The sequence below is a fragment of the Lepidothrix coronata genome, unplaced genomic scaffold (assembly GCF_001604755.1).
Source record: "Lepidothrix coronata isolate B3197 unplaced genomic scaffold, Lepidothrix_coronata-1.0 Scaffold323, whole genome shotgun sequence".
Classification (NCBI taxonomy): domain Eukaryota; kingdom Metazoa; phylum Chordata; class Aves; order Passeriformes; family Pipridae; genus Lepidothrix; species Lepidothrix coronata.
Genome location: NW_016690503.1, coordinates 281,727 through 295,979, shown reverse-complemented (window position 1 = coordinate 295,979; position 14,253 = coordinate 281,727). Strand labels below are relative to the sequence as shown.

Genomic DNA, 14,253 nt, shown 5'->3' with positions numbered 1-14,253 from the left:
ACTTGCATTTTGCTCTTGACAAAGAATCACAGAATCCCAAAATGGTTTGGGTTGGAACTGACCTTAAAGCCTTTGTCCAACCCCCTGCCATGAGCAGGGACACCTTCCATTAGACCAAACCCTGTCCAACCTTACCTTGAACACATCCAGGGATGGGGCAGCCACAGCTTCTCTGGGTAATCTGTGCCAGGGCCTAACCACCCTCACAGCCAAGAATTTCTTCCCAATATCCAATCTAAACCTACTCTCAGTTTAAAACCATTGCAGATCATTGCAGTTTAAAGACATCTGCAGATCCTGAACCGAGCTAACCCCATGGGATGCTGCAGAACACAGCAGAATGCAGCACTGGCCTTGCTCTTCCCAGTTTTCATGATTTTTCAGACCTGCAGCACAGTATCACTCCTCTCTGCACTTCATAGCAGAAAATGTCCCAAAGTCTCATTCCTGGCCACAGCTGACTACAGACATCAACTAGTCAAGGAGAAATGTTAACTTTCCCAGATATCTGTCCCTTTGAGGTTACCCAACCACCCTTTCAGTGGAGAAATTTTTCTCAATATCCAATCTAAACTTCCCCTGGTACAGCTTGAGGCCATTTCCTCTGGTCCTGGATATGTGCTGCTGCACCACTCACCTTGGTATATTATGAAAACTTCGTGCTGAGAACTCTACTTTCTCACCCATTTCTCCAGAGTGTTTGGATGGTGACATCCACATTACCACATCCCTTCTATGCCCAGCATGGGCTCCAGGTGCGGCACTGAGCAGCTGTTCTGCTCACATGTGGCTCAAGGACATCTGGATGTACACCCGTGGACAGACAGAAATGCACCCAGGGATGACCCCTTTAGCCCCTCTGGAGTCCAAGGACAAGGAGGGCTGCTCTGTCCAGCTCCAGCCCTCCACTGGAGGGAGGAAAATCAGCCCCAGGGCCCCCATGAGGGCTCACGCTGGGAAAGAACATTGCCAGCAGGTCGAGGGAGGTGATCCTGCCCCTCTACTCAGCCCTGGGGAGGCCACATCTGGAGTGCTGTGTCCAGTTCTGGGCTCCTCAGTACAAGAGAGACATGAAGCTCCTGGAGCAGGTCCAGTGGAGAGCTAACAGAGTTAATCAAGGGACTGGAGCATCTCTCTTTTGAGGAAAGGCTGAAGGAGCTGGGCCTTTTCAGCCTTGAGAAGAGACGACTGAGAGGGGACCTCATCCATGTCTATAAGTATCTAAACAGGGGGTGCCAAGAAGATGGAGCCAGGCTCTTCTTGGTGGTGCCAACCAACATGACAAGAGGTGATGGGCAGAAACCAATGCCCTGGAAGTTCCACCTGAACACGAGGAAGAACTTCTTCCCTGTGCAGTGACCGAGCACTGGCACAGATTGCCCAGAGCGTGTGTGGAATCTGCCTCACTGGAGATATTCCAGAACTGTCCGGATGCACACCTGTGCCACAAGCTCTGGGATAATCCTGCTTGAGGAGGGAGGTTGGACCAGACCATCCTCGTGGTCCCTTCCAACCTGACCCACTGTGATTCTGTGAAATGGTGCAGGGGTGAGGGTGGGGTGGGAGGCACAGTGTGTTCCCAGACTCCTCATCCTGCTGGATGGCCAGCCCAATTCCACCATGGATCAGCTTGGTTCCCTGCCACTGTGGGATGAAAGGGGCCCCTCCCCAAATAGCACTGCCTTTGCTGAGCTGCGCCACTGTGACACAGTTGCTGATGTTCATGAGACATCACATTTTCCCAAAGCATCCAGACCTTGTTGTGTGAGGGGTTTTTTTGTTAGTTTGGGTTTTTTTGGCTTAGTTTGTTTTTTGTAAACTTATTTTAATAAATGAATGGCTTTTTAACAATGACTTTTTCATCAAAGTCCTGGGAAATTGGAAATACTAGGCTGTCGCTCACACAAAACCACCACAAGCCAAAAGCAGCTTCACAATTGCCACACTCTGAAGTGATCTTCCACCTCAGGGCAACATGATTTGCAAATTGGCCTTGCTCCTTAGAGTCCCCACACCCCAGGATATGGCTCAGGGCTCAATTAACACCGGTGGGTGTGGGGCTGTGCCCAGTATAAGGCTCCTGCACAGGCTGGTGGTGCTCCCTCAGCATTCCCCAGCCGTGGCTGATGTGCCAGCCCGTGTCACCAGCAAGGCTGGTGCAACATTGGACATCCCTGTGGGACAGGGAGTTTCAGGAGCTGAGATGACTGTGGGCTTGCCAGAGCCACAGATTTCAGAAATGACCAACTCTTCCCAGAAGTGTTGCCTATGATTTCAGGGAATTTTCTTGAAACCTTGCCTTGCTGCCATGCCCATGACCACCAGCTGGAACCTCCTGCTGCTATTTAGTGGCTCTGTCTGCATGTGCCCTCTGCATCACACACTGGCATCTTCTGCAGGCATTTTGCCCGTGAGCTCTGACCTACAGAGCAGAGTCCAAAGTGACACACTCCTGTTTTGGCATCCCAACGGCCTTCAGGGCAGGTGCTGAACATATCCCTGTCTGCTGGCCCTGCCATTCTGGTGCACAGCTCTTGCAATATAGAATTCCCATCCCACACCCACCACACTGGAGCCGCACCTTGGATCTAAGATGCCAGTTTATCCAGATCTACTTTCAGATTCCTTGACCTCACCTGAGGATGAGGTGGATGCACTGCCAGACACATCACCTCCTCCACCATTCTGTGCCACCAACCCCACAGAAGCTGCATCCCTGAAAAACCCTGGCAGCAGATCCAAGCTTGGTAGTTTCTCCCTGCTGTTGCCATATGATCCTCGGTGGAGCAGCTGCCAAGCCAAGGGAACCTGCTTCCAAAGCCATGCTGCAAAGAGAAGGAGGGAGGATGTTTAACCCATTCCTTGCAGAGTGGCAAGCTGGCTGTCCCATGGAAGGACAATGGCATCCTCACTGGGGCGGTGGCTGCCTGCTGGAGGACAACTGGGGAGCACAGCTGCCTAATCAAAGATTTAACTGCTTTGCAGATGGTCTGCAACATGAATTTCTAAGGCCAGCACACGATTCAAGGCACTTTAGCAATGCTCCTGTCTTCTCATCCCACTTGTGGGACAGGGTGGAGGAAGGGTGGAGGAAGGGTGGAGCTGGCTCTGGCTCCCCCTTTGCCAGCTGGGTGGCTGTGGGCATGTATGTGGCTGTGTGGTGCCACACATGGAAAAGGGACCCCCTTGGGTCACAGTGGGCAGGCAGGACCAGAAGCCAAAGCGCAGGACTGCCCTGGGGACAGTCTCAGGAGTGCCCAACAACAGATCATGAACCAACCTGCTCAGTGACCAACACAAGGCCAATTTTTAAACCATGAGCACCTAAGGAAGTTCTGATCATGGCAGATGAGATGCAGTGTAGGCTTGGCTGTTACTGCTCAGCTGCGAGGCTTTGGCACAGAGACAGACCGAGCTGACCTTCTGTGGAGCTGTGACAAGGAGAGGTCAAAACAACAAAAAAAGCAAACTTAACATTGGGAATTAGGAGGAGGGAAAACTGGAAGCAAGATCCAGCAAGTGCCATTCAAGTACAAGGACAACATCTCTGGCTTAAAAATCCCAAGATTTTTGGGAAAAGGGAAAAATGTGTGAAAAAGGACTGCTTGAACCGGTTTGCCACTTCTATTAGGCTGGTCACCATCAGTAGCAGCATCCAGAGCTCACCCCAGGTGCAAGCAGCATCCCCTGCTTCTCTGATACACTGCACTGCACACTAAGCAATGACGAGCACCCCAAGTGTTCACTCGGAGCCAACATCAGACACTGTGGGCATGGGACCCCTGAAAGCAGCACAAGCTCTGCCTTTACACAGAGGACCAGAAAGTGGGTGGAGGAACATCAACAGATTTGTAAGAGTTAAGTGTCTTCCCACAGCAACACCTCCCTGCTCCCAAAGCAAACGGGTTTGTGCGGCAGGCAGTGGTTGTTTTACCCAGTGAAGTGGAAGGTGTTTAGATTAACCATCATGTTGGTGAGCAGTGATTACATGTATCCAGGACAGCTGTATACGTGTTCAGATGAGACGTATCCAAAACAGCTGTAAACACAGCCACGTCCCCTCTGCCTGGCACACCAACACTGCTTCCAGCCTGGAGTCCGGAGCCGCCGGCATGGCTCCGGCCCGTGGCACCACGGGTGCATTCATAAACCCATCAGACAGTGTCTGGGCTTGCAGCCCTGGCATGCTGTGGGAGGCACTGATCCCCCTGTGGCCCTATCCCACTGCAGGGCTCTGAGCACCCCCTCCTCCCTGCCCAGCCGCAGAGCCTGCGGAGATCAGGGGGCCAGGAGCAGAAGCATCCCACAAGGAAGCCACTCTTCTTGCCTCTCCCCTCACATGTGTTGGCTTCTGTCCCTCAGTCCCTCAAACAGCTGGGACTGGCTAAAGCCAGACAAACCACACTTTAAATACAGATGAAGTGTTCAGCTGAGAACAGTCTGTCCTCCTGGCCCCTTCTGGTGTCTGTCTGTCCATCCTCCCAGGCTGGCTGAGTGTGGAACAAAGGGTTGCCTGGGCCAGGGTGATTATCTCTTCCTCCATCTCCTTCCCTTGGGAGGATATCCTGGCATCATGTGCCTTCACCTGCTCGGGGCCTGACATTTGCTCCCTTTCCAGCACCTTCCTGTTTGGAATATTTCTTTGTTTTAGCTTCCTTTTCTATTTATGTCACTGAAATCAAGTCCAGGGAGCATAAAGTGAACAATGTGTTGCATGCCACTGTCAACAATCCTGCACAGCAAACTGCATCCTACATGTTGAGCAGACCTGCTATGGTACCAGAGACCCTGCCACCCTGCTGTGGTCCCCACCAGCCCTGTGACATCTCACTCCCTGTCCCCCAGGTCACTCAGTGTCAAAGAGAACCTGCACTAGATTAAACCACAGAAATCCTCACTTTATGAACACTAAGCAAGGGGTCCAGATCCCACTCCTCACTGCCCTGGGGTAGTGCCCTCAGGGACAACTTTGGCTCCCCAGATGTTTGGGATGAGGAGCCACAATGAGCAGACACAGCCAGACCTGTGTGCTAATGGGAGCAGTTCATGTGCAAATGACACTGAGTTCACACAGGGTCACCAACTCAGCCTGTCTGGCATGGAAACACCAATCGTTAAAGCAGAGAAAAGCCCTCAGATGATATTTTATGCACCCTGCTTGGAATCAAGCAACCTGGAAAATCTCAGAGCATTCGCATGCAAAGGTCTAAGTCTTAACAATGCTGCTGGCAAGGCACTGTGTTTTGCCTGCACTATTTAACAGCTTCCTCATAAGGAAACAATTGAATTGGCTAAGGGAAAAAGCCACCACAAAAATCCTCATCCCACTGTTCAGCTGATAGAGCCCTGTCAGCAACGTCACTCCTGACTCCGGTCCCAGTTTGGGTTTCTGGTGCACCCAATGAGGCAGCAAGACCAGGGGGAGAGAAACCACAGAGCCACACATTGCTGCCTTTCCCAGGGAAAATGTCTGAACAGGATTAAATTGCTCATCAAACTAAAAACACAGAGCCAGGTTTAATGCCTCACACTGAAGTAACCATGGTTCAGAGCAGAATCAGCAGATCTCGGATAGTTATCACATAGGGAAGAGTCAGCAGGCAGGGCATGATCTTCCCTTGCAAGGAAATGGTGAGTATGGAGATAAGGGTGATCCAATTAACCAAGCTTTATGGGGATTTCAAAATGGCATGTGGCAATGCTCTTAAGCACTTAAAGAATACCCAAAAGCTCTTAAAGAAACTGAGCTGCCACAGCATAAGAGGGAGAGCCCTCCTGGGATTAGTAACTGGTGAAAGGTCAGGAAGTGAAGAGCAGGAGTAGGACTGCATCTCCCAAGGGAGGGTCTGATGCATGCATCCTGCACCTCCCTGAGTGCTCTGAAAAGGCCAGGACACAGCAATGTGAAAGCACATCCATGCAGGATGGCCACTAAGGCCAGAGAAGCCAACAAAGGCAAAAAGGCCATAGTGAAACCCATGATTCCGGGCAGGGACAAATTGTGCTCAGAGGCAAAGGCTGGGTCAGGTGATTCACCTCACCTCTCTCTTGTGCAACACCGGGATGAAAGGAGCTGCTGGTGCCAATCTCATCTGCTTCCAAAACCATCACACAGCTTGAATTTGCATGCAGGTTTCCTGCACTCAGGTTCCCTGAGACTGCTCCTGCAGGAACCCACCATGGGTTAGTTTCAGAGGTACCTGTGCTGTAAATAAAGGGCAAAAGAAACAGGTATGAGCATGCAAGTGGCTTCATAAAGGGTGGGAAACGTAAGGATTAGCCAGGGAAGAGGGCATCAGGAGAGGGGAGAAATAACCCCACACAGGGAAAGGGCTCACTGCACATACTGGAACATGCAAGAGTGGCAGAAGGTCAGAAGTGCCAGGTCTCTGCTCTGCCAGCCACATTCAGGGCCAGAAGGAGCAGGAGTCACTGGAGGTTGAACTCCCTGGAGCTCCCTGGGTGCTGGACCAGCCACACTGCCTGTGCTGGGACTGTTGACGACCATCATCGCGGTGCCTGCTGGCACCCGCAGCCACCTCCCCGGCAAGCTGCCCTGGGCAGAGCATGCAGGGGCAGGGATGGAGGAGGGAAGTTCAGCACTACTATTCAAAGGAGAAAACATGGCTTCTTCATGGCCTGGGGGCTCCACCTCCACACGTCACCCTGCCCCGTACACGGTACAGCCAGACAGGCGCTCCAGCTCACAAGGAGGTGACCAGGACCTGGGCTGCTGCAAGGACAGCCGTGGCCAGGCTGAGTCATGACCAGCTGGGTCCCAGGCAGACGTTCCTGTGGGCTGGGGTATGACTGGTGACGTGGGAAGTTAGGGAAGGATGAGGAGTGCAAGTCCTTTTTTGTGAGCTGGGAGACACCTCCTCCCCTGCCAGACAGCAAACTTACAGATGCATCCCCAGGTGACTCACAGAGGTTCAAAGCTCAGACTGACCCGTGGCTCTGGTGAAGATATGCATGGGAAGGGAGTCAGTGCCAGTGTGCCCTGGCCAGGGAGCTGAGGAGAGCAACCATACTGCAGCAGAGACCCAGTGTTCCCAACAGTCCAACTGCTCCTCACCAGCTGCCACTGTCACATTAAGTACAAGGTAAGAAGTGTAGCTGAGGGCTGGAGTTGCACCAGACCACGGCATGACCCAGGGTCTGCTGCCAGCTGATGGAGAGGAGAACCTGGGAGTCATCTCAAGGAAGCCATGGTAGCCCCCCAGCTCCACTGCACCCAGCCAGCAGCTGGCAGGAGCTATCCAGGCTCTCCTGCCTGACCCCAGCCTCCACAAGCTTTCCCTGGCAGCCTTGGAGGCAGCCAGCTCCACTCTGCCAGTACCCACAGCACCAGCATGTGCCTCAGTGCTGGAGCTGACTGGGGTTATGCTGGAAAAAGCCATCACAGATGCTTAGCTCTAGGCAAAAAAGAAAGCCATGGGCACAATGCAGCTCATGGCTACACCCGGAGCATGAGCAGAAGTGCTCTCTACGCAGCATAAGTCACAGTCTCCACGGGCCAAGAGGATGGGGGTGCTTGCTTGTACAAGGTCTGTAAGGAAAACTTTCTAGGGCAGACAAGCCAGCCAGTGGAAGGAAGGAGGAGGGAGGCTCCATGCTCACACCAGGGACTTCCTTGGGTTAGATGAAGGGCTGGGACCAGCTCTGTGTGACTCACTGTGCTTTTCTGAGCTGTGCTGCTGCCCTGATGCAATCCTTGCTCCTGCAGGAACCAACTGCGAGGGGCCATCACTGGTACTGGGAAGAAACATGGGAGGATTAAGAGCTGCTATTAAAAATTATCCCTTTGCAACCCGCACACCAAAGACACTACCCACTGGCTGCTGGAAAGGGAGAATCCCCTTCCACCCACCACTTTGTGTGTGCAGCTGAAAATATCCGCCGGTACCACCAGATGGACAGGATACCCGGGCTCCTCTCAAACACAGTTCTCTGAACAGCCTTCAAAGGCGAAATCACCAACAAGGAAGCAAGCAGCTCAGAAAAGTAGTCCCAAATTTCTCCAGTCCCGAGCTGTTGCGCATTTGCTGCTTACTCACTTCTTGCCAAGCCTAGAGCTGCCGGGTTTGGCCCCCGCCCTCCCCTCTGGCACAACTACTCCTTACAGCTTGGAAGCTATTTTTTTTCCCACTCTGCTATCTTAGAAAAGAAAGAAAGAAAAAAAAAGGCGTGAAAGCTTTTATCATCCTGAAAACATGCCAACTGCGAAGGCGACTCTGTGTCTCAGACGCCTGTTTCCTGGCAGATTTTAAGTCCTTTGCTCAACTGCTCGGATGGCGGGGGCAGGAGATGCCTGCAGCAGCAGGCTGTGAACTGGAGTTCTAAACACTCACATGTTTAACTACTGCTAAATTACCAGGGGACCAACATTTTCAAACAGCAGGCTGAGCTGCACACACAGCCAAGTGGCCCATTCGAGGTGAAGTGATGCTGTGCAAGCAGATGAAGGGCCACTAGCACAGCTACAGGAGGTACCAAGGGGGGGTCACATGGCTCAACACCTCCACCTGGGTACAGCTGTCACGCAGTACAGAGGGGGGTCAACACCCTGCTCAACACCTCTGCCTGGTCAGCCACCCCTTCACTTCCCAGAGAGTGAGGCTTCAGCTCTGTTGAAGGGAAAGGATGGGACCAAGCGAGCAGGGTGAGCAGGGGAAAAGTCCTGGATGTCTGCACTACTGGTGCCCAAATTTCCAGTTAACAGCTCTGGCTGTAACCAGTTCATGTGCTGGGGAGTTCATGCATAGCCTGAGAGGTGGGGACAGCCCCTGCCTTGCTGCTGTCCTGGAAAAAGCTACACACACAGAGCCCTTCACCCCAGCAATGCTTTTTGGGGCTCCCAAGTGCTTGGAGCTGGTTTTGTACACAGAAATCTCCTTTCCAGCCCCAAACAGCAGGGGCTCTTAGAAAGGGTGGGTAGTCATGAGTGGATTTTTGGACTGTGTGGATCTGATGGCACATTGGACCCATAGGAGTATAAGGCTTTAGTTTATGCCAGAGCACAATGTACCCTGAGGCCATCAAGATATGTAGGGGCAGAATCCATCTCTATTTTTGGGCTGACGGGGGGATCCCAGCAGCTGACTGTTCTGGAAGCTGAAAGGAGCCTGACCAGGAACAAAGGGCAGAAATACCCCCTTGTGACTGGCCCAGAGGCCCCGTGTATCCTTGGCATATACTCCCAGGAGAGGGTATTTCAAGGACACAAAAGGCTTCTGGGATACCTGCTGTGGAGACAGAGGAAATCAGACAGCAGAATACCTCACCTGGTTTCTCAGAGGATCCTTCTGCTGTGGGACTGCTGAGGTTGTAGAACAACAGGTACTGATGGACAGACCAGATGGTACGGACTGGAGTCCAGCGCAGCCAAGTGGTGCCACCATCGATATTGTTAATGTGTTTTTCTCCATTCCTTTGGCAGCAGAATGTAGGCCATGGTTTGCTTTCACCTGGAGGGGTGTGCAGTACACCTGGAACTGACTGCCTCAAGGATGGAAACACAGCCCCACTATTTACCATGGACTGCTCCATGGTAAAGAAGAAGGATGAGGAGAAGGATGAGGCTCCAGAACACTTAAGAGCACATCCATCACATCACCCTATGGGGGAACACGGCAGAGGAAGTTTCTGAGATCTTCACCTTTTGTCCTCCAAGTCTCAACTCCACCCCGCCAGAGTGGGAAGGGGAAGGGAAAGGGAGAGCGAGAGAGCAGTGTCTGCTTTGGGAGAGTCTCTGTGGGGGCACTGAATTGGGGAGTACCATTCCTAAACTACAACAAGGTAGAAGGCTCTCTCTTGGCACATGACCCACAGCAAAACCTACCCTAGCACATACCTATAACCAGCCCTGCTGCCAGCTGAGGATTTTCCTTAACATTTCAATCCAGGCCATCCAAGCGTTGCTCCAATTCTTCAGTTACTTGGAACCACCTGCAAAAAGAAAACTAAGTAGCCTGGGAAGGCAGGGATTGATGACCTTTCAGATTCACTTTTTTTCCCTAGGGACAAGTTCCTGGGAAGAACATGCCATGCCAGCTGCCTCCTGTGCCTCCTGCCCTGCACACACACTTCTCTATCCACTTGAGAGCCCAGTTCACTAATAAGAGGAGCAGCCTTCATCCTCCTCTGTACTTAGAATCATGGAATAAGAGAATTATACAATGGTTTGGGTTGGGAAGAACCTTAAAGACCATCTTGTTCCAACTCCCTGCCATGGGCAGGGACACCTTCCACTAGCCCAGGTTGCTCCAAGCCCCATCCAACCTGGCCTTGGACACTTCCAGGGATGGGGAAGCCACAGCTTCTCTGGGCAACCTGTGCCAGGGCCTCCCTGCCCTCACAGGGAAGAATTTCTTCCCAGTATCCCATCTAACCCTGCTGTCTGTCAGTGGGAAGCCATTCCCCCTTGTCCTGTCCCTCCAGGCCCTTGTCCAAAGTCTCTCTCCAGCTTTCTTGGAGACCCTTTAGGTAATGGCAGAGGTGAGGGCTCTAAGGTCTCCTCAGAGCCCTCTCTTCTCCAGGCTGAACAATCTCAATTCTTGGATGTCTTCACCTTCTTCATCTCCCACCTTCTTCCTATTTAAGCACAAGGATGGCTGCAGCTGGGGCCAGCCAGCCCGAAAGCAACAGGCTGGAGGACGGGACACAGTCAGCATCTCTCCGTGGCCTCTGCCAGCAGGAAGCTCCTGCCAGGCCCTGGGGGAGCAGGGCTGTCACGGTGACATTTCTCTAACAGGCAGCATCAGTGACAGTGTCTGCACTGCCAGAGCCAAGTGGCATCAGGCAAACTGCCTTTGTTCAACAGTCCAGCTTAAAGAGAGAAAAACAGCAGTACTACCAGTGTGGCAGGAGATAGGTATGATCAAGGTGCCAGCCACTCCCATTGCAGGTGGTTTTAGGCATTAACTTGGGTCAGAGTCAGTTGCAGCAGGTTGCTTTCCCAAGGTTAAGAAGCATCAGTAAACTTTTTTTTATGTTCAAGAGACAGCACTGATATTTTTCTGTGCCAAACTGGGATCATCTCCAGTAGGGGATGGCCCTGCCTTCAGCTGTGCCCCACGAAAATTCCCTAGGGTTTTGTGAACATTGGTGTCCGGAGGAAGGAAAGGCCTTCCCCCACTGCAGAGGTTCCCAGCCCCAGACATGAAAGTGACCAGCTGAAGTTCACAGCCTGCAGGCAGGACACATTTTGGGACACTTCCTATAGGGCAGGCCAAACAGGGAACAGAAAGGCCAAAAGGGGTGAGCATCACCCATGGGAAGCACATGCTTTTAAGGCCAAGAGAAGGCAAGTCCATGAGGTAGACATGATCTGCAGAGATTTCTCATTGCTTGTGTTGCGTGAGGCAGTAGCAGTCTCTTGATTCACTGTGCACAAGGAAAAAACAATTGTTTTAAGTCGTTTTTCCAGCGATGGAAATAAGCTCATATTTCAATTCCTATTTACTAAAACAGGAGCCAAACTCAGTGCTGTATGAAAGTGTGTTTATTCCAAAGCTAAATTTCTCACATAAAACAATGTCTGTGAAGAGCAGCATTCATCCTGACAGATCTCCAACAGTCTCCTGGGCTTGGAGTCCTGACCCATTCCAACACAGCACTTGAGAATCTCTCTTCAGAGTTGTCAGGAAGGGGAGGGAAACGACAGAAAACAGATGCGTGGCCATTGGCACAATTTCAGAAATTGTGCCCGCTCACAAGAAGAGCAAATGTATCAAGACACTCTGCAGGGAGATTAATGCCTGTACAAAGATCCCACAGAACACCCTGCTCCATGCAGACTGCCTGCAAGGAGGCAGCTGCCCCTATCAGGAGAGAGCTGTGTTATTCTTGCAGACAGAAACCAGGGCTGTTGGATTTAATTATCTGCTGAACTGCTTCCAAGGACCGAAGTAGTTGAGAGGTCATGTCAGAGATGTGCTCCTTCGCAGCCCAGAGACTTTGCACCCTGGTGCGCTGCTCTGGTCCCAGCTGACACTCTAGAGGGGATTCCCTTCTTCCCCCAGCCTCAGCCTCTTGGAGAGGTGGTTGCTGATGGCCATGAGGGGGTTGGCTCTGTACTTGGGATCGGTGATAACCTCATGAAACCGAGCCACTTCCTTCTCTCTGAGGAAAGAAAAACAACACGCAAATTCTCTAAGTGCCTCACACAAAAGAAACTGAGCAGATAAGGACCAAACTCATAAAGCAGTGGATTTCTGTCGAGACAGAGTGATCCTGGGTGTAAATCTCAGAAAGAGACAGTGCAAGAAATAAACCTAATTTAGCCAAGGGCAAAGCTCAAATTGCTGCCAGCTTCATGGGAGCCAGAGGCTTGATCTCATGCCACAGAGACAGAAACAATCTTGTTAGTGCCCAGCATCACTTGGAAATGGTTATTTCAGAACTTTTCCCTAGTAGATCAAGGGACTGTGGGTATCTGGTAAATCACCAGGAATGAAAATTACTTCAGACTCCACCAGCACGAAATCAGATTCTCTTCTGAGAGTTCATCTACTGACTTTCATTGCTGAAAGTCTGGTTGCTACCAGCCTTTCATTGCTGAAAGGCTTGGTAATCCTATGTGCAACACTAGTTAGATGCCATGGGAAGAGCAGCTGCTTGCTGTGGAAATGGTCTTGTCTTAAAAAGCAAGCACCCAGGGAAAAACAAGAACAGAGCAGGAGTGTAAAACAAAACCTGTGAGTTTTCACACAGCCACATCCATTGCAGCATCTCCATCTCCCTCAGGCTGCCAGGCTCTCCACATGCTTGCCAGACACACAGTTGTTGGCATTCAGCTACTCCCCTCCCAAGTATGGGCCTTCCCTTCAATGCCAGCCCTGCCCCTGGCAGAGGGAAGAGAGGAGCCAAATCTGAAGCTTGGGTTGTGGCAGATGGGGCAATATGGTGAGTCGTAGGGAACCTCCTACCCTAACTAATATCCTGGGAAACAAACCTCAAGACCTTACTCCAAGCTATTTCCCTCCCAAGAAGCACAGATTTCCCAGACCGCTAAAAAGTAAAGAAAGGCAGAACTGAGCAAGGAAGGCATCCCAGCACCAACAGTGGCCAATTTCTGACAGAGAAGGGTATTCATGGAGTATGCTGGAGATCTGTAGCCTGACTGTTCAGCCTCAGTTTGAAGTTGAATGGCTCAGAACTGACAGAAATCCTGGAAACATGAAAGCAAACACTGCCAGATCACAGTGCCTAGCCCCAAGAGAGCTGTGCTGAGTGAAAATGAAGTTCTTGATGCCTAGTGGCAGTATAAACTATCCAACAGATTACACAGAGGAATAAGGAGTTGCCAGACTAAGCCCAGGAATCATTCAAAAGCATTTAAACTCTCCATCCTTGCTGATATTCAAAAGCCATGAGGACATGGTCCTGAGTAACCAGTTCTAGGTGACCCTGCTGGTTGGACCAGGGGTCCCTTCCAATGACCCCCAGGGGTCTTTTCCAGTCTCAGCCATTCTGTAAGGCTCAGCAAGGACTGGACACTGGTAACTGGGTACTTACAGGAGCTGATGTTTCTGAGCTTGTTTCATCAGACAGAAGTCTGATGGTTCTGCCTTTGCTATACGGCTGTGGAGAGAAGAAACAAAACAAGTGAGCGAGTGTTAGAGAAGAGCAGCGATTTAGAAATGGCTGCGGAGATGGAAGCAGTCCAGGAATTCTGCATCTGCCTTCCCAGAGAGGACAGGTAATCGTCCTGCATGGAAATTGTCCTGAAAGGCAGTTATTTCACAGCCAGGCACTGCATGGAAATGCAAACTCTTCTGGCACAGACTGACAGAGCAGGAGGCATTGCAGAAAAACCGGATCGCTCAGTTCCAGAACTGGTCATTAGCTGTCCATGCCCAGATCACTTTCTGCTTATCACTGACCTCCAGGTCAAACCGATCCTGTTGCTTAGAGAAAAGATTCCACTGAACTTCCTCTCACTGCCACGCGTGTCACCTCTGCACGGCTCACGTTCCCTACTGACACTGCAGAGCCCCAGCCTCGGCAGCCATCCCTTACAGACAGTGCTATGTACACTCAGCAAGAAGCATCCATGGGATACTGCCAGCCCTGCTCTGGATCCCGCAGTGGGACCACTGGGATATAATGTGTTGGAATGCAGGATGGTGCACTGTGTGCAGCGGAGGCACAGCAGCAGGTATGGATCTGCACTTTCTGTAACCCACTCCTGACTCCTGGGCAAAGTCCAAGGAGACCAGAGGTGTAATCCCATCCCACACAGTGCCCGAT

General features: G+C 51.6%; 1 protein-coding gene across 4 annotated transcripts in view; it reads right to left on the bottom strand.

Moving 5' to 3' along the window:
- Positions 1–11,485: 11,485 nt before the first annotated feature.
- Positions 11,486–14,253, bottom strand: part of FAM207A (family with sequence similarity 207 member A) — a 41,005-nt gene continuing 38,237 nt past the window's right edge. For all 4 annotated transcript variants that reach the window (XM_017838075.1, XM_017838072.1, XM_017838073.1 and 1 more), the window contains 2 exons: positions 13,519–13,584; positions 11,486–12,123 (listed from right to left, as the gene is read on the bottom strand). In XM_017838075.1, the coding sequence (XP_017693564.1) occupies positions 11,997–12,123; positions 13,519–13,584 (193 nt within the window). In that variant the 3' untranslated portion in view covers positions 11,486–11,996. The remainder of the gene's footprint in view (positions 12,124–13,518; positions 13,585–14,253) is intronic.